The 17,001-nt window shown below is 35.3% G+C and overlaps 4 protein-coding genes across 6 annotated transcripts; 3 read left to right on the top strand and 1 right to left on the bottom strand.

Moving 5' to 3' along the window:
* The first annotated feature begins 103 nt into the window (after window positions 1–103).
* Window positions 104–2,952, top strand: LOC102628547 (cis-prenyltransferase 4, chloroplastic-like). Of its 2 annotated transcripts, XM_006480961.4 has the most exons (4): window positions 104–838; window positions 922–989; window positions 1,566–1,743; window positions 1,891–2,952. In XM_006480961.4, the coding sequence occupies exons 1-4, from the start codon at window positions 371–373 to the stop codon at window positions 2,002–2,004; spliced, it is 828 nt and encodes a 275-aa protein (XP_006481024.1). In that variant the 5' UTR covers window positions 104–370; the 3' UTR covers window positions 2,005–2,952. The 2 variants fall into 2 exon arrangements, with proteins under 2 accessions (XP_006481024.1, XP_006481023.1); XM_006480960.4 differs by having other exon boundaries at window positions 1,566–2,952.
* Window positions 2,953–4,554: 1,602 nt separating this feature from the next.
* On the top strand, window positions 4,555–6,545 carry LOC102628251 (E3 ubiquitin-protein ligase AIRP2). The gene is made up of 5 exons (XM_006480959.4): window positions 4,555–4,845; window positions 5,391–5,541; window positions 5,700–5,766; window positions 5,893–6,127; window positions 6,254–6,545. The coding sequence occupies exons 1-5, from the start codon at window positions 4,781–4,783 to the stop codon at window positions 6,462–6,464; spliced, it is 729 nt and encodes a 242-aa protein (XP_006481022.1). The 5' UTR covers window positions 4,555–4,780; the 3' UTR covers window positions 6,465–6,545.
* A 189-nt stretch (window positions 6,546–6,734) lies between these two features.
* Window positions 6,735–10,365, bottom strand: LOC102627764 (high mobility group B protein 1-like). Of its 2 annotated transcripts, XM_006480957.4 has the most exons (9): window positions 10,214–10,343; window positions 10,023–10,057; window positions 9,143–9,224; window positions 8,724–8,855; window positions 8,576–8,633; window positions 8,427–8,471; window positions 7,874–7,954; window positions 7,711–7,776; window positions 6,735–7,053 (listed from the first exon to the last, which is right to left on the bottom strand). In XM_006480957.4, the coding sequence occupies exons 3-9, from the start codon at window positions 9,205–9,207 to the stop codon at window positions 6,928–6,930; spliced, it is 573 nt and encodes a 190-aa protein (XP_006481020.1). In that variant the 5' UTR covers window positions 9,208–9,224; window positions 10,023–10,057; window positions 10,214–10,343; the 3' UTR covers window positions 6,735–6,927. The 2 variants fall into 2 exon arrangements, with proteins under 2 accessions (XP_006481020.1, XP_006481021.1); XM_006480958.4 differs by lacking the exon at window positions 10,023–10,057 and having other exon boundaries at window positions 10,214–10,365.
* Window positions 10,366–12,216: 1,851 nt separating this feature from the next.
* Window positions 12,217–13,882, top strand: LOC102627462 (chlorophyll a-b binding protein CP29.1, chloroplastic). Its single transcript, XM_006480956.4, has 2 exons — window positions 12,217–12,805; window positions 13,373–13,882. The coding sequence occupies exons 1-2, from the start codon at window positions 12,299–12,301 to the stop codon at window positions 13,730–13,732; spliced, it is 867 nt and encodes a 288-aa protein (XP_006481019.1). The 5' UTR covers window positions 12,217–12,298; the 3' UTR covers window positions 13,733–13,882.
* Window positions 13,883–17,001: the final 3,119 nt, after the last annotated feature.

Raw genomic sequence — 17,001 nt, 5'->3', positions numbered from 1 at the left:
TTAAGTGTTATAATAATATTTGACTTGATTAATAGATGACAAGAGATGTCAATTTGGAAATGAAGTGGGTTTCGGGAGGAATTTTTAAGTCATTTTGGTGTTTTTGGCTATAAAATAAACAAAGAAAGCTAAAGTTGGCTAAATTTTATAAGTGCCCCTCAAGTTTTGGCTATTTTCATAAATTTCACTTGATGCTGACAATAAAAATTCAATTCTGAAGTCTTACCAAAGAAGACGACAACGTTTTCGACCGCCCGAATTCCGGAAACCCTTTCTGGCGGCAAAATCAAAATGCTCCACTGAACAGTTGAAAAGGGCAATCAATCAATACTCGACAGCTCACGCAGTCTCAACGGCATAAACCCTAACGATGATTTCCTCTCTCTCACCGCAACTGCTCATCAAACCTAACACTGCAACAACACTCTCTCCAATCCCGCACGTGCAAAACCAAAGGTTCAAGCTGGCTTCGCACGTGTGTCCTTCCGAACTCCTCTCTATAAGGAAACGCCCCGGCTCTGCCTGTGCCGCCACTACCCAGCATCGCCGATACTTGCTTTTCCCTGCTGAAGAAGAAGAAGAAGAAGAACGAGAAGTGAAGTTCACTAGTGATGCTCCGGCGCTGGCTGAGGGGCTACAGAGAGAGCCCATGCCGAGACACGTGGCGGTTATAATGGACGGCAACAGAAGATGGGCCCACTTGAGGGGCTTGCCTGTGAGGTCAGGCTACGAAGCTGGTGTCAAGTCTCTAAAAACCCTCGTTGAGCTCTGCTGCAAATGGGGAATTCGAGTTCTAACCGTTTTTGCTTTCTCTAGTGATAATTGGTTTCGACCCGAGGTCAATATTTTTAATTTTATTTTTATTTATTTTTCATTATCTTTGTTTTTCCATATTCGATGTTGAGTTGGTCTGTGCTGCAGGTCGAGGTTGAGTTTTTAATGAGTTTGTTAGAGACTGGAGTTAAGGAGGAAACGGAAAGCTTTATAAGGTACAGTTTGTAAAATCAATTAAAGGATATATCTAACTTTTTGCTTTTACTAAAATATTGAAATGTGGTGGAAAATTTGAAATTAAATGTTGAATTGGATGTTAAAAGGTTGCTGTTTTCATGAGGGTATTGTATAAATCTGTGAGGAAAGTAGATACTCAGGGTATATTTTAGACTGTTTTGCTCGGAGCTTGTTGAAGGATTTGAAGTTTTCCCCCCTGATGACATTCTTTGCGACTAGAAATCTTATGCAAACTCTCTGAAACCACAGATTTTGTCGTGTGTATCATGATGGCAATCACTTGGTTGCTAGTGGGGAGCAGCTTTTTAGCTGGGGTTGTGGCATGTTCTGGGAATATGATGCTTTTACATTTCCTAGTTCCAAAATTTGTTGTTATCCTGTTTGTCTATTTCATGTTTTTTTACTGCAAACATAAAATAATGCAGTGAACATTTCAGTAATACTCCTTAAAAAGTTTTCTTGATGAAGCTGTCTTCTATTTTGAATTGTTAATGGCTTCTTAGAAGCTTGTGGTGAAAAAACATAAATGCATTTGTTCTGTTTGCTTATGCCAGGGAGAGAATCCGAATATCTGTAATTGGGGATACTTCTAAGCTGCCGAAGTGCCTAGAAGAGTTGGTAATCAATGTTGTGGAGACCACCAAGAACAATACCCGATTCCAGTTGATTGTGGCAGTGAGCTATAGTGGGCAGTATGACCTTGTTCAAGCTTGCCAAAGGATAGCGATGAAGGTAAAGGACGGTCTTATTGAACCCAATGACGTCAGTGAATCTCTAATTGAACAGGAGTTAGAGACAAACTGTACTGAATTTCCTTACCCTGATTTACTTATACGGACCAGTGGTGAGCTCAGAATTAGCAATTTCATGTTATGGCAGTTAGCATACACAGAATTATTCTTTTCACAATCACTGTGGCCTGATTTTGGAGAAGCAGAATTTTTAGAGGCACTGAAATCCTTCCAGCAGAGGTGCAGGCACTATGGTAAATGAAACAAGACTTCAAATCAAACTTTTCTGATACCCTAACACTCATCTACGTCGTTGGGAGCGGTGGGGTGAGCTCAGAATTTGCAAATTCATGCTCTGTGGTGTATATAGAATTATTCTTTGCACAATCACCGCGGCCTGATTTTAGTGAAGCTGAATTTTTGGAGTCTTAGCATTGTTTCAGCAGACACAAGAAACTCTATGGTGGATGAAACTTTTGATTGTATCAGTTGAGGTTTTCTGATTGAATTGAAAGAGTCACTCAACCAACCAACATTTACAGTGGCATGTGGAAGAACTTAGGTAAAATCACCAGCTTATGAAGAAACTCAGGCAAAAGCAACTTTGAGAGACCATTGAAGTTTATCACCCAACTTGCCTGAAGCATATTGGTGGAGTAATTGAGTTTGTGACATCAATACAGGTCCACTATTTACAATTCTCTTTTGATTGAAACTCGCTACACCCGGGATTATGCGATGCAAAGACCATAGAAAATTCAAAAAAAAAGTTGGGGTAAATTTAAGAAGGAATTCCCATTTGTAAAATATCAAGGTGAGTTATAACTCTAACATGCATACGCAACTGTGCAGGAAAAAGTTGCAGGATGACTTAACCTGCAAGCAAGCTGTTTCATGAATGATGATACGAAGGTTATATTTCTTTTCACAAACACTTGTGCTGGCATCTTTTACATTCTGGAATTACTACTAATGCATGTGAAAAGAAAAAAGGGCAAAAAAGCTTCCATGAGTGCAAATGGTATGTGGTGCTAAAGTATAACTTGGTAGTTTTGTTCATACATGGTGGAGTTGGTTTATTGGTCCAGCAAGCAAATTGTTGCTTCTCACTCTACAAATATTGTTGTGGATACTTCTTTTCTGGCATCCTTTATCGGAGGTTGGCAAGTCATTATCAATTGAAAACTAATCATTACTAATGCTAGAGTAATTCCTTCTTAATCCAACTTTATTAGACTCTTTAAATATTGTTTAGTTGGCAAAGGAGTTGAACTTTACTATGTATATAATCAATTGTCAATATTTAATAATCTTAATTTTTTATTAAAAGCCGACGTTCACATCGTGTAAAATGTGGATTTGAAATTAGAAAACTTATATAGTCAAGAGTTAAATTTATAGTTAGGTGATGTTATTTAACTTTAAATTCACATTTTAGAATAATAGCTGTTGTTTAGTTATCACAGATTAAAACTAATGAGTGATTTGCTTAATAAACATTTACCAAATCTGTAGAAAACAAACACACACATGGATTCATCATAATTCATGAGATTATGCTGAAAATATGCCACATGGTGACTAATGATATTCCCATTTACTTTTTTTCACTGGATGAACTTTTCTTAATTTACTCAACTAAAGGATAGAAATTCACTCATCCAAATATATAACCAAATTCTCCTATCTAACTATTAAAAATCAACCATCCTCTCTTTGTACATAGATTTTGATTGAGATGCTGAATATGTTTTTGTTTTGTATTTTTTTTTTTCATTTTCATCATTACCCATTCCAAAATGCTTATTTTCATTGATAGATTAATGTAAATAAATTGATACCGCATACTAAATTTTTATTAAATTGGTATTTTCCGTACAAATAATGGATAAGCTTTCGTATTAATTTCTTAGAGTAGCCATAAAATCATCATTTGGAATCTCATTTATCATCCCTTTTTTTTTTAATCAATTGGAGCCTTGGAGGCTTGCCAAGGCAAAGAATCTTATCAAAAACTTTGGTATTGCTAGTAATCAAACAATAATACAAGTCAAAATAATAATTTATTATACAATAAGGTTTCCCATTTGATTTGAATTAGAATGAAAGATCAAAAAATGCCCAGCTGGGTCTCTCTTTACTCTTTAGGGGTCCCATTTATTTGCCAATCAAAACACGTCGCGCGCTAGAAGCTTCAATAACAAACGCCAAATGCGCGGCCCACAAATAACGGTTTGATGAACATCATACATGCGCGCCACGCGTCCAATATTTTTTGGTTGAATAAGGAAATAACACCTAGATCCCTATATTTCTACCATTAATCATATAAAGTCGTGATTGAAATCTTTTAGATCAAATAGACCCCTATTCTCTATCAAAATGACAAAAAAACTTAATACAAGAATAATTATAAAGATACAGATATTATAAAAATTGATGTGGTAAAATATGATTGATTGATTAAAAGTGTAAATAATAAAAATAAATCATAAAAATTTTATCATATTTTTAATTCAATCTATAATAATATATAACATTATTTGTATAAAAAATTTGTTGTTTCGTCATTATTTTGAGTATAAGTGCCGACAAACAATGTCCTTATTTGAGAAAGTATAAAACTTTTGGGTATCCATGTATTATTATCTCAAAATATTTAGTACGGTTATTAGTCTCACAGCTTGAGGCACTAAATGTTCATGCAACTAACAACTGGAGAACTGAAGGGCACAATAGTAATTCTGACAGCTGTGAGTATTCGTAATAACTCAACTCAAGCTAAGAGAGATACTGTTACGTGTGCTCTAAGTGAAAGCCAAGTAGCTCTTACTGTCTGTCTCTTTTCATTTAAATTATATAATAAAGTTAAAAGAAGAAGATATTTATTTGATAAACCAAAGCGACTCAAATGAAGAGATGAGGAGTTTGCTTTTCGGGATTTGAGCAAGTGGGTGGTTATTAGATTTATGAAGTTAATATTATTTGTGGTTAATTGATGGGAATTTTGTGAAAGAATTTTGTAAAGAGAGAAGAATATGAGGAAATCATTTAAGGATTCACTCAAGGCTCTTGAAGCTGATATTCAGTTAGCCAATACTCTGTAAACCTCTTTCATTCTTTACAATTTTTTATTAAGTTGTTAATTTTGGCAATTATGGAATTGTTGTTTAATCTGCTGTTGGTATGTTCATTAGCAATTATGGAATTGTTGTTTAATCTGCTGTTGGTATGTTCATTAGCAATTATGGAATTGTTGTTTAATCTGCTGTTGGTATGTTCATTATTGTCAATCTTATGATATGACCAAAATTTATGAGAAATTTTTGGATTTTGTGTGAGAAGTGACTAATCTTGTGCTCTTATATTTGAGTTTTTTGTTGGTGGGTTTAAGGTGTTTGATCATTCTACACTCATTGAGCAGAATTCTCGGCGACGCCGTGAATCTCTCGACACTGCAGACTGCAGAGGACACCCTTGAATAATTCCTTTTTTCGTTTTAATGAATTTCTGCATTACTTTTGGGTGATCTTGCAATTTGAGCATTTGCGTATTGAAAATTTTAATGTTGAAATGATACAGTGCTTTGGAGTGATCTTGCAATTTGAGCATCTGGGTATTGAAAATTTTAATGTTTAAATGATACAGGGCTTCGGAGTATCCGAGAGAATACGACGGTGCCTGCCTTCAGATGAGATTATCTTACAGTCAAGCAGCTCACACTTTTCTTTTTCTTGTTCAGTGGATTGATTGCCGCCTTGCTGGTGCCCTTGGATTGCTTAGAATTCTTATATACAAGGTGATTATTATGAATCTGTTTCATACCAATTGTAATGTTATTGCAGTGTCCTTTCACCTCATTCTAATTTAAATAGTTAAAAGTAATAGTAAAAGTAATTGCCATTTCATTTTTCCAACTGTGTGATGTATTTTTTTTTTCATTTCTTTTTGTTCTAGGCATATGCAGATGGCAAGACTACCATGTGTACTCGTGAAAGAAAAGCTAGTATAAAAGAATTCTATGGTGAGTGAACTGAAAAAGGAAGTTGATAGTGTACCATATTTTGTTCTGAGTTTGCAAAACTATTGCACAGATTCTTTCCAGTTTGGATTGATTTCTTTTAATTTTTTTCCCCCCTCAAAATGAAAGGGGTGATATTTCCCTCTTTATTGCAACTTCAAAGAGGAATTACTGACGTAGAAGACAAGAAACAGAAAGAAATTTGTGATGCTAAGTACAAAAAGAAAGGCAGGATGGACAAAGGAAAACTATCCGAAATAGATATAGAGAGAGAAGAAGAATGTGGTATTTGCTTGGAGATATGCTGCAAGATTGTTTTGCCTGATTGCAACCATTCAATGTGCATGAGATGCTATCGAAATTGGTAAAGCTGTTGAGCGTTTTATTTCTATGCTTGTATTTGTTGTTATTTGTCCCGCGTCTATAAATGATCTTTGACATTCTTAATCCTTGTGTGATTCTAAATCTTGCTCATGCTCTGTTATTTCAGGCGTGCACGGTCTCAGTCATGCCCCTTCTGCCGGGATAGTCTCAGAAGAGTGAACTCGGGTGACCTTTGGATCTACACCAGCGAGGATGATATTGTTGATTTGGCCTCCATCTCAAGGGAAAATTTGAAGCGACTTTTTATGTACATTGACAAACTGCCATTCATTACTCCAAATTTAACGCTTGTTTCTTATGATCCTCGATACCGGTGAGGGCTTTGCCCATACAGTTTGTAATTATAGATATAGCATCTAGTTGATTCCATATAATTGATGATCTTCTGTTCGTTGGTAGGTTTAAACTTGTAAATATGCATTGCCCGTGGTTACCTGCCTGACCACGATGTTTCCATAACATTATTTTCTCCTTTAATTTTTTATTTTTTTTGGGTACTGGTCAAAAATTGCTTGTGATGATATTTTTTGTCTTAAAGTCTTTATGATCAATTGGTTTGAGATTGGAAATTTAAGGTCATGCCTTCGAATCTGAAAACATAAATCGGATAACTTACGCTGAATATATTCATACAAAAAAGAAAAAGACCATGATGGCATCAAAAAGGCTAGCGTCTACGTCATCTTCTTTCCAAAGCCACCAAATCTAAACCCTTTAAGGGTATTAATATTCCAAAATCCAAAATTTGTTCCTTTGTATCCTAGGCATTATCATCAGATTTCAGTCATCATCATCTTCTTCATCATCTTCATCTTCTTCCACTTCCTCATCCTCATCCTCATCCTGCTCTTGCTCTGGCTCGGGCTCCGGCTCCGGCTCCGGCTCCGGCTCCAGCTGATGTTCTTCCTGTAAAATGTAAAGGTTATAACAAATTCCAGCCTAAGAGAGAGCAAAACCGAAGGAAAATGGTACTAACGGTACTCATATGTCAGTTCAACAAATAAATCATCATCATGTTGCAATATAAGCCTGCAGAAGATACTTTCCTTTTCAAACATTGACACAAGTTCTAATATAACTGCAACCCACATTCATCCTTATTTTTTTAGGCCCCACACCTGGTATTCATTCCATGTCATCTTCCAGTTAGCTTCACAAGCAAAAACAAAATCAATAACATGCCCGGGAACAAAAACACTGTGCATCAGCTATAGTAATTTCCCTTGCACACACTGGCCCAAGAACAGAACATATTCAGGACCTGGGTCACAAAGTCAATCAGAAGCCTTCAGAGGTCAGATACCACGTCTAAACTAAGCCGCTAGCTAAAACCTTATAAATACACAATTGAAACTCAATAGCCAGGAAAAACAAAAATAACACAGCCGCATTTGTCTTTCCAACTAAATTAACCACTTGAAAACCTCAAGGACACAAGAACATATGTACATGGTTATAATATGACAAATGCCCCAGTACATTATGTCTTATTGATCAACACCAAAACACACAATGTCACACAATCAATGGGTGCAGTAAAACAGAACAGAAATTATGTACTACCTCCCCACTAGCTTCATCTTCATCATTCACTTCTGACTTTGACTTGTCTGATGCCTCATCACCGTCCTGTCAGTATTAAAAAAAAAAAAAAAAAAAGAGGTTAAACACATAACAACGAACCAAAAGCGTCCACAGAATTGAAAAAGGGTACTAAATTAGTCACCTGCTTTTTATTGTAGGCATTCATTTTCTTTCCATACTCAGACTTCAGTTTTTCTGCTTTGCTTTCATATGGAGCTTTTTCCTTCAACGAGGTAAAGAACATGAGATCAGTAAAGCATAGTGCAAAAACCTTTCCCTCATGACAAGTTATGGACAGATGATTTAAAAATTCATTCCTCTAAAATCATCAAGCACTGGTTTTTCAATGCCTATCAATCATCCTCAAAACATAAAGCTTGAGTAACTTCTTATGTGATTCATTTCAAAAGTGCATTCCATGAAGCATTACCTTCAATACCCAAAATCCTTTCCCTTCCCTCAGCTGATAACACAGGTGTGACAAACTCTACACCCCACTTGTAGTAAATTTTGCTCAACAGATGATTTTCACAATTATCAGGCCAAGGCAACTAGAATTCCAACTAGACTTCCAAATTGACTAACATGAGGGAAAAATGTGTGTGTGTAGAGGAAAAAGTAATCATCTGCTTTCCAAGTTCAAGACATCCATTCTCACAAACATGCTTGAGTTCAGGAAAGGTTCAAATACTTACAGCAGGAGACATAGATTTCCACTTCCCTCCTGCCGCTTTCCCAACCTTCAACCAAAGAAATCAAACAGATTAATCATCTGATTGCAGACCAATTGTGTCATGACAAAGAACTAAATCTAATGCATATGTGGATCTGCCTAAATACTTACAGCTGAAACAGCAGTTACATTGGGATTCTCTTTCTTGAAGGTTTTCCTGAACTCCTCACTGTAACATCAAAATGGCATGAATTGATATATTCTGAAAACTAAAATGCCATATTTGCCTTCTGCGGTAAAAACAAAAAGAGATACATACAGGAAGACAAAAAAAGCACTAGGAGGCCTCTTTGGTTTATTTGGGTCTTTCTTGGCCTTCTTCTCCCTCTTTCCTTGCCTTTTACTGCCACTGTCAAGCTTAGCAGTAGCAGCTTTCCGCTTCCCAACCTTTCTGAAAATAACAAAGATATATAAGATCCGTCACAATGAAATTCTGTAACAACTGTATCCACCAACGAGTATATAACATCAGACATCAACAATCTTACTGACCAAGCATTAAACAACAGCTAGAGTTTTAGGTTAGGGGAGGATGGAAGAGAAGCACAAGGAATAAAACCCTATATGGTCATCTTAAAGCCACATATTCCCACATAAAACAAAAGGCATGCACAGAAGAAAAGCCAATAACTTTTCATGACTTTGTTTCTAGAAAATGAACCTGAGATGAAAACCAACCTGTCATTTGGCTTCAAAGCTTCCTGTGAGACTCTAGCTGCACCTTTACCCTTCGCACCCTTCATGGTAACTAGACAATTTTCTGCATGAAGAAAAACTCAAAAAATGAGTTACCAATACACAAAAATTTACATAAGTTAAAAAGTCGATACAATAGCTTCCAGTGAAAAGCTTTGTTCAAGCAGCCAAGCTTAAAATTCCAATGATACCGATCAATACACAATATACACGTACAACATACATACACGTAAGAGAAAGCACTAATGAAACAAACATTAACCTCAACAAAGTCAAAAGGCAAAGCAGCAAGGAAAATGTAAAGGGAACATTATGCAAATATAATGGGAATGTGTGTGTGTGTGTGTGTGTGTGCAAATACCATACATAGAAGCTATCAGTAAAAGCTCATCCATACATACCGATATGGCATGATATGAATGAAAGAGTTAAATACAGTCTCTATTCTCATTGATTCCATTGACTTTTTTATTTTCACTCTAAACATCACTTCACGTAATGTCAATTTGTGCACATAATTTGTTTGGATATTACTTCTCATACAACTACACCGATGGAAATTAAATTTCATTGGTCAAAACTTTATTATTACTGCAAGGAAGAAACTTAATCAACTAGCAACTGAAAAACTCTGCAAAATTCGCCATAAACATGAATAACATAATAAAGTGAATATGAATAAATAGCCTAATTAATATGCAATATTAGTAGTTGAGAAAAGAAAATTAGTTAGAACTTCAAAAATTGTAATAAAATAAAATCAAATAAACAAACGCACTCGTAAATTTGTAATCATCTCAATTTTCTATGCTAAAACATTCCCCAAAAAAAAAAAAAGACAGGCACACTGGCACAGGCTTACAAGGGCAGAACCGTAGAAACAAGCTTCGCTTTCCGCTGGAAATCGAAAGAAAATAAATAGATAAATATAGATATTCTAGCTCAATTTTCTCGATTTTAAACAAAAAGGATGAACACAATTACATAAACTACGTAAAAAGAACATTGAAAGACAATTAAAACGACGCAGTAGATCCAGAGAAACATGCTTACCTTTACAGAACCAAACTGCAATTGCTTAGGGAATGAAGGCGAGAATATTAAACAAATCAAAAGACGCAGAAAATTAAAAGCAGGTCAAGGAAGGTGACCGGACCAGCCAGTAAACCTTTGAGGCGTGCCGCCAGAGAGTCAAAGTCAATGACATTTTACCGGCTATAAGAGGTAAGTTATATTCGAGAAACACGATTGTGGAATATTTATTGTTTTATGTTAGGGATTTAATTCGGGGCAAGTTAATTAATGACAGAGATTTGGCTGACTTGTGGTCTAAGGAGCTTTTGTGAGCGGCAGTGATGATTTTGCCGCCAAATTATCTTGTACAGGCAGTGACAAAAAGGAGATCTTCGTGGCGCGTTCCGAGCGGCGACACGTGTACATGTCACTTTTTATTCCTGTTGTCAGACCTTTTGAGGTTCGAACTTCTTGAACTTGACCGAGTCTTCTAGCGGCTCTCGGCTTGCGTGCATGGTCCGAGTTAACGGGCTTGGCCCGGAAAGGAGTGTCGTTCTGGGCCTGCTAGGCCTTTAATTTAGCAAAACTTGGAAAGACGAATTTCGAATCTACAGAACATACCTTCATTTATCAATATTATTATTTGGTGTATACGTACGATATTTACATTTGGATTTACTATAGAGAAAAACCAAACAAACAAGCAAATGTATTTACCGCCACAAAAACAATATAAAAAATACCAAATCCCACATAAGTACACAAATGTATTTCACGTATAATAACTTAGATGAGCAAATTAATCCAGACTCGATTAATTTTTTTGTGCCTTATTTTATTTTAGTGTGAAATCTAAAAGAAACACTTAGGTGGTATTTGTTTTTTAACTTAATGACTTAAAGTGACTTAACTTAATTAATTAAGTTAATTAGAGGTGTTTGTTTTTATAACTTAATGAGACTTTTTAGATAATTTTGACTTAATAAAATAAGCTAATTTTTTTGGCTTTTTACTTAATGGAGAAATCTGAATTAAGTCAATTACTTGTTAATGTCAAAAATATCTCTGTTTTATAATTTATTTTTTATGACTATCCCAAAACTCAGCTATAGATATTTACCCCATATAAAAATATTCATGTTTTTTCTTTCTTATATTATATATGATAAAATTTGAAATTTATGGTATTTTATATATTAAAATTCTAAAATAATTATGTATTCACTTGAATATAGTTTTACTTATAAATGTTAAAATATTGTGGTATTTAATATATTATTTATTTGACATTCAAATTTAATAAGGATACAAATGTAAAAGTACATATTTTCAGCTTTTTAAGTTGAAAAAAACAAACAACTTAATACTTATTTTTGGAGATTCGGATGAAAAAATAAACATATTATTCAGATTTAGACATTCAAACCTATTCAAAATTCAGACTAATTCAGATCTATTCAGATTTCAGATAAAAAAACAAACACCACCTTAATAAATAAAGTCAATTTTGTGTTATTTTTATTTATTTCCTTTATTACTGGGCATGGTCCTAATTGAATTCCATGACTTAAATTATCTTAAATGTTGTATTTAAATCACTTTAAATTTATATCCGACTTGATGATTTGTGTTACTGATGATTTCTTACCCTTTAATGCAACTCATTAATTTGAAAAAAAAAGTACTTGGAATTTAATAAAGTTTCACAGCTTCATTCACAGGTGTAGTGTCACCATTCGAGCTCATTCTAACGTCATCTTATCGAAATCAGCCAACTGGCCCGCTCAACCCAAGAATATCAAAAGATTTTCTCTTAGCAACATCAGCCACAGAAAATATCACACTTGTTATTTTCCTCTGTCTAATTAAAGAGACCAGGACGCCAGACCCCACCAAGAATCCAGATAAGGCAATAGATAAGGTCTAAGCTCTTCAATCCGTCAGATGGATACGCTCTTAAATCCAACGGCTAGTAAATCAACCACCATAGATAAGCTATCCCACCTGGACATAAAGCCAGCAGCTTCATTTTATAACCCAACCAAAACTCCAGGAGTATCGATCACTTAACAAGTTACAATTTCAATCAACACTACACACCCCACCGTAAGTTAGCCACAAGCCATGGCCTCAACCACAGCAGCAGCAGCCGCCACATCATCTTTCATTGGCACCCGCCTCCCCGACATTTACTCAAACTCGGGCCGTATCCAAGCCCGGTTCGGCTTCGGAAAGAGAAAAACAGCACCCAAAAAGTCGAAACAGTCTTCCGGATCCTCTGATCGTCCACTTTGGTACCCAGGAGCCAAGGCACCCGAGTGGCTCGACGGGAGCTTGGTGGGTGACTACGGGTTCGACCCGTTCGGGCTGGGCAAGCCAGCGGAGTACTTGCAGTATGACTATGACTCGTTGGACCAGAACTTGGCTAAGAACCCGGCTGGCGATATTATTGGGACGAGGATTGAGGCCTCTGACATGCAGTCCACGCCGCTTCAGCCGTACACTGAAGTCTTTGGTCTGCAGAGGTTCCGTGAGTGTGAGCTCATTCATGGACGTTGGGCCATGTTGGCTACTCTCGGTGCCCTCACTGTTGAGTGGCTCACTGGGATTACTTGGCAAGACGCTGGCAAGGTACGTATTTACACTAATATTGGGGGTTCATAATGGAAAATGATAGAACTTATTGGGTTCAAAACATAAAAACCATACATCAAGGGTACTAAATGTAAATAGTCATTCTTATTTCTCAGTTTATTTTTGTGGGGAGAAGGTCATGCGCTTTAGGCCCCTAACAGATCTCGAGTTAGTGATTGAATAGATTATTGGCCTTGCTAGAGTTGACGTTTCTCTCTATGAACTAAATTTGGGCTTATAATTAGTGGTTATTAGATGACATTATAAAAGAAACTAAGCAGCCTTGATCAAAGGAGCTAAGAATTTTAAGGGTCGCATAAACTTAGTATCTAAAAGGGTTTTATAATTAATTAATGAATTATGAGGCCTTTTAGGCATAGGCATAGGCATAGGTCGACTGGCTATGAATGGCCTTTGCACTCACGGTAATTTAAATTCAAAGTACTAATATTTCAGTGTAGGATAAGGCTCAATGTTTTGTGAGTGCAGTTTCTTGTATCTATCTCCTTTAAATTAAAAAATAAAAAATAAAAAATAAATTATCGAACCGTTGACATTTTTCAGGTAGAGTTAGTTGAAGGATCATCATACCTGGGGCAACCACTTCCATTCTCAATAACAACGTTGATATGGATTGAGGTTTTGGTAATTGGCTACATTGAGTTCCAAAGAAACTCAGAGCTTGACCCGGAGAAGAGACTCTACCCGGGAGGAAAGTTTTTTGATCCTCTGGGCTTGGCCGCTGACCCGGAAAAGAAAGCCACCCTTCAATTGGCAGAGATCAAGCACGCCCGCCTTGCCATGGTTGCATTCCTTGGCTTCGCTGTCCAAGCTGTTGTCACCGGAAAAGGCCCTCTCAACAACTGGGCTACCCACTTGAGCGATCCTCTTCACACAACCATTCTTGACACCTTCATCTCTTAGATTTCTGGTGTAGCCTCCAGTACTTGGCAGTTGGCACTATTGTTATTATTATTATTATATGCGCCTATCTTGTAAAAAGAATTATAACATTTGACAGCTTAAGGGGAATGCTATGGCTTCATATTTTGAAGTCATTTCATCTTTGCAGAATTGGTGATTTTTGTTAGTCCAACCATGCCTGCAGCAAGCTATTTCCTTTGATTAAGTAAAAATATACAACCAATAGAATTCGCCCTAGTATTCTGCACATACAAATATATGTTTATGGTGTATCAAAACATCATATTTGAAGAACAACAAGAAATGAAAATCAAGAACTCTGATTAAGTGCAAGGGAGCAAGTAATTAAACATTCGGACAATACCAAATTTGAGTAAAGCAAGTCCAGACTACTGTTATGTATGTTGGGGAAAAATAAAGTTTTTAAAATTTTTATAAATCATTTTTAAGATAGCTCTCTTATAACATATAAGAATTTGTAATTTAGAAATTGTACTTTGAAAATTCGATTTAGATATTTTCGTCGAAGTGATTTAGACTTTCAGATCACGATCCGTCACCACCACGTCTGTTAGATCACGATCCGTCACCACCATCATTGTTAGACCACAAATTATCACCAATGATCTTTCAGGTTATGACTCAGGTTTGATCTGCACTTGACGTGTGGGCGCCTTTATCACTACTAAAGCAACTAGCACGAAAAAATTGTTCTCTCAACAATAGAGAGAAAAATCTTTTTCTCTAGTCTGTATAAAGTGACTGCTCTCTATTTTCTTTAGAGAAAATAAGTCTGTTTATATCTCCTTTTAGTAAAAACACTAGGTTCCAAATAATGAAAAACAAAACTCATGTTTTTTCTATAGGGGACCCACCTTGTAAAATAACATAAGGCCCCTTACATACAAGCTAATTAAATAGAGCCTCCCACTAAATGATATATTTAGGCTTTTGACTCAAATAGGTAGTTATCTTGTTTATTAATCCGGTAGTGGTGCAGTCAATTAAATGAGCTAACCCGATGATCATTTGGGAACATACAATAGTGGCTATAACAATTAGGCCTGTAATTAAACTAGCATAATTATTTAATTCCAAATCTACTCTACTAAAATATTAGAATTGACCTCCATAATTGTATGCTCGAATAATAATTTGTCCCGAGCCATATTGATTTTTTTACTGCATAATCTTTTATACCACATCGTTAATTAAATCGACATCTCAACTGTCCAATCGATTTAATTACATCTTATTCCTTGATACTTACTGGTTTTCTCTAATGATCATTTTCAACATACTAAATATGTTGACATACTCTGCCCAGAGAATTCTATGATTAAGTGCCGAAAACTCATCAAGAGATGTGTTATACAAATTCTATATTGTTAATCTATACAAATTCTATATTGTTAATCTATAACTCCAATACTCATAAATGCTCCCACCAAGATACCAGGTAATCTAGACTACAAATATGTGTCATGCCCATTGGTAACTCAAATGGAATAACAATTACAATCATGAAATCATAATTAACTCAAGATTAAGATTACAGTAAAATCAATGCCTATGAGATTTAATAAGTCTGACAGTTATTACAAAGTTAATTAAATCTCATATGTGATCATGTTCAATGTAGTCGTACTACATCAATAAATTCATACATGATTAACACAAATCATTCAATGAATTTATTACAGTCTATACCTAAATAAAGTGCCCAACTTTATTTATCAACTGCGAACTAAATTTATTTAATTATAAGATAACTTGTATTTATGTCTTCTGTGAATCCATATGGTGATCACATAAATACATATAATATGATTAAATGGACTTTAATAAAAATATTAATGCAATTAAGATATTTGAATAAAATACCTCATTTATTTTATTAATCAGAAAAATTATTTATTACAATTAAATAAATACATATGCTTTTAAAGAGCATATTTTTCCAACAATGTAAATGATGTTCCCCTCTCAGTGACGTTTGTGTATTCAAAACTTCTTTCTTTGAGAATATGATTAGCCCTAAACATATATGAGAATTTGCCATCCAACTCGGGATCCATGGATTAAACATAATATTTCTTGCACAATTACTGAAAATTGTTGATGCCGTTGTCGTAACATTTTGCAATTCCCCTTACAATCGGAAAGAGAAGCACAAAATAGAATTATTAACTGGATTTTTGCAGAATTCTTGCCTTAATTCTTTTAGCTTTTCTGAGCATTTGCAGCTGCAGCTATCTTGATTCGGTTCCTTCATCATCAATGAAAAAGCACAGAAATTGTTTTGTTTTGATATTCTCATTTATCCCAATATGCTTCTACCCTCGACAGCATTATTTATGCATTCTGTATCTTTGGAATGATCAATGTAACAACATCAAGAGTTTCAGTGGCCCAAAACCCCGTGGGGCCACTACCTAAGCTTCATGAATGCAATTTCTTCCCTTTGATTTATCAGGATGCTAGTGTATGCTCTGATATTTTGCAAGGATTGATATGATTTTGTACTGAAAATAACATACATGAAATGCGCTCTGAATAACCCCCACCCCCCTGTCGTCTTGTATTTCTTTAGCGTATTTGCATATTCTGGTGATATTTTTCTTACTATTTCCATTAAAATTGAAAAGAAGTAATTTGATTGGTATAATCCAGGGTTTCGTTCTATATGCATTAAAAAGTAGTACAAATTCTGGGAAGAACCAAGATTCTGGGTTTGATATAGGACAACTTAGTATTTCTTCATTCATTCCCATCCAATCACAAAAGAACCCCTTTTGAGTGGATGGGTTAATTTCTTTATCTTGATTAATTGTAAAATAAAAAAAGGAATGTCACACGATGAGCATTTTAATTGCACAGCACAATCGTGCAATTTAGACAACTCTCCACCTAGAATTGCTAAATAAGTTTTAAGCTTTTTACTAACTAAGTTAAGAGTTTATAATATAATAGAGTTTATATTATTCACAAGAGTATGTGCTGCGCAAGTGTGTCCAGCTTGAGTGCTTGAAGAATTACTTGCATGAAATACTAAGTTCCGGACCTATTTTTAAAAAGGCTTGCCGTGCTCTATAATCTCCCTTCTTAGATAAAGAGAATTCTTATCTCTACCAAGGTCTAGAGAATTCCTATCTACAAAATATTAGAGAACTCTCATTTTAGCATGCATCTTCTAGAGAATTCTTAAATATTTACAAGTTAAAGAGTTTTTGAGATAGAACATTCTATAATCAAGACTAAGCTTAGAT

Source organism: Citrus sinensis, chromosome 6, assembly GCF_022201045.2.
Source record: "Citrus sinensis cultivar Valencia sweet orange chromosome 6, DVS_A1.0, whole genome shotgun sequence".
NCBI classification, from domain to species: domain Eukaryota; kingdom Viridiplantae; phylum Streptophyta; class Magnoliopsida; order Sapindales; family Rutaceae; genus Citrus; species Citrus sinensis.
This window is presented reverse-complemented; position numbering and strand designations above follow the sequence as displayed.

Coding starts and splice junctions, on each gene's coding strand:
- LOC102628547 (XM_006480960.4), top strand. CDS start 371: ATGATTTCCTCTCTCTCACCGCAACTGCTCATCAAACCTAACACTGCA. Junction 839..921: donor ATAATTGGTTTCGACCCGAG/GTCAATATTTTT, acceptor TCTGTGCTGCAG/GTCGAGGTTGAGTTTTTAAT. Junction 990..1,565: donor GAAACGGAAAGCTTTATAAG/GTACAGTTTGTA, acceptor TGCTTATGCCAG/GGAGAGAATCCGAATATCTG.
- LOC102628251 (XM_006480959.4), top strand. CDS start 4,781: ATGAGGAAATCATTTAAGGATTCACTCAAGGCTCTTGAAGCTGATATT. Junction 5,542..5,699: donor TTAGAATTCTTATATACAAG/GTGATTATTATG, acceptor TTTTTGTTCTAG/GCATATGCAGATGGCAAGAC. Junction 5,767..5,892: donor TAGTATAAAAGAATTCTATG/GTGAGTGAACTG, acceptor TCAAAATGAAAG/GGGTGATATTTCCCTCTTTA.
- LOC102627462 (XM_006480956.4), top strand. CDS start 12,299: ATGGCCTCAACCACAGCAGCAGCAGCCGCCACATCATCTTTCATTGGC. Junction 12,806..13,372: donor CTTGGCAAGACGCTGGCAAG/GTACGTATTTAC, acceptor GACATTTTTCAG/GTAGAGTTAGTTGAAGGATC.
- LOC102627764 (XM_006480958.4), bottom strand. CDS start 9,207: ATGAAGGGTGCGAAGGGTAAAGGTGCAGCTAGAGTCTCACAGGAAGCT. Junction 8,634..8,723: donor AGTGCTTTTTTTGTCTTCCT/GTATGTATCTCT, acceptor TTGATGTTACAG/TGAGGAGTTCAGGAAAACCT. Junction 7,955..8,426: donor GGAAATCTATGTCTCCTGCT/GTAAGTATTTGA, acceptor ACCTCGTTGAAG/GAAAAAGCTCCATATGAAAG.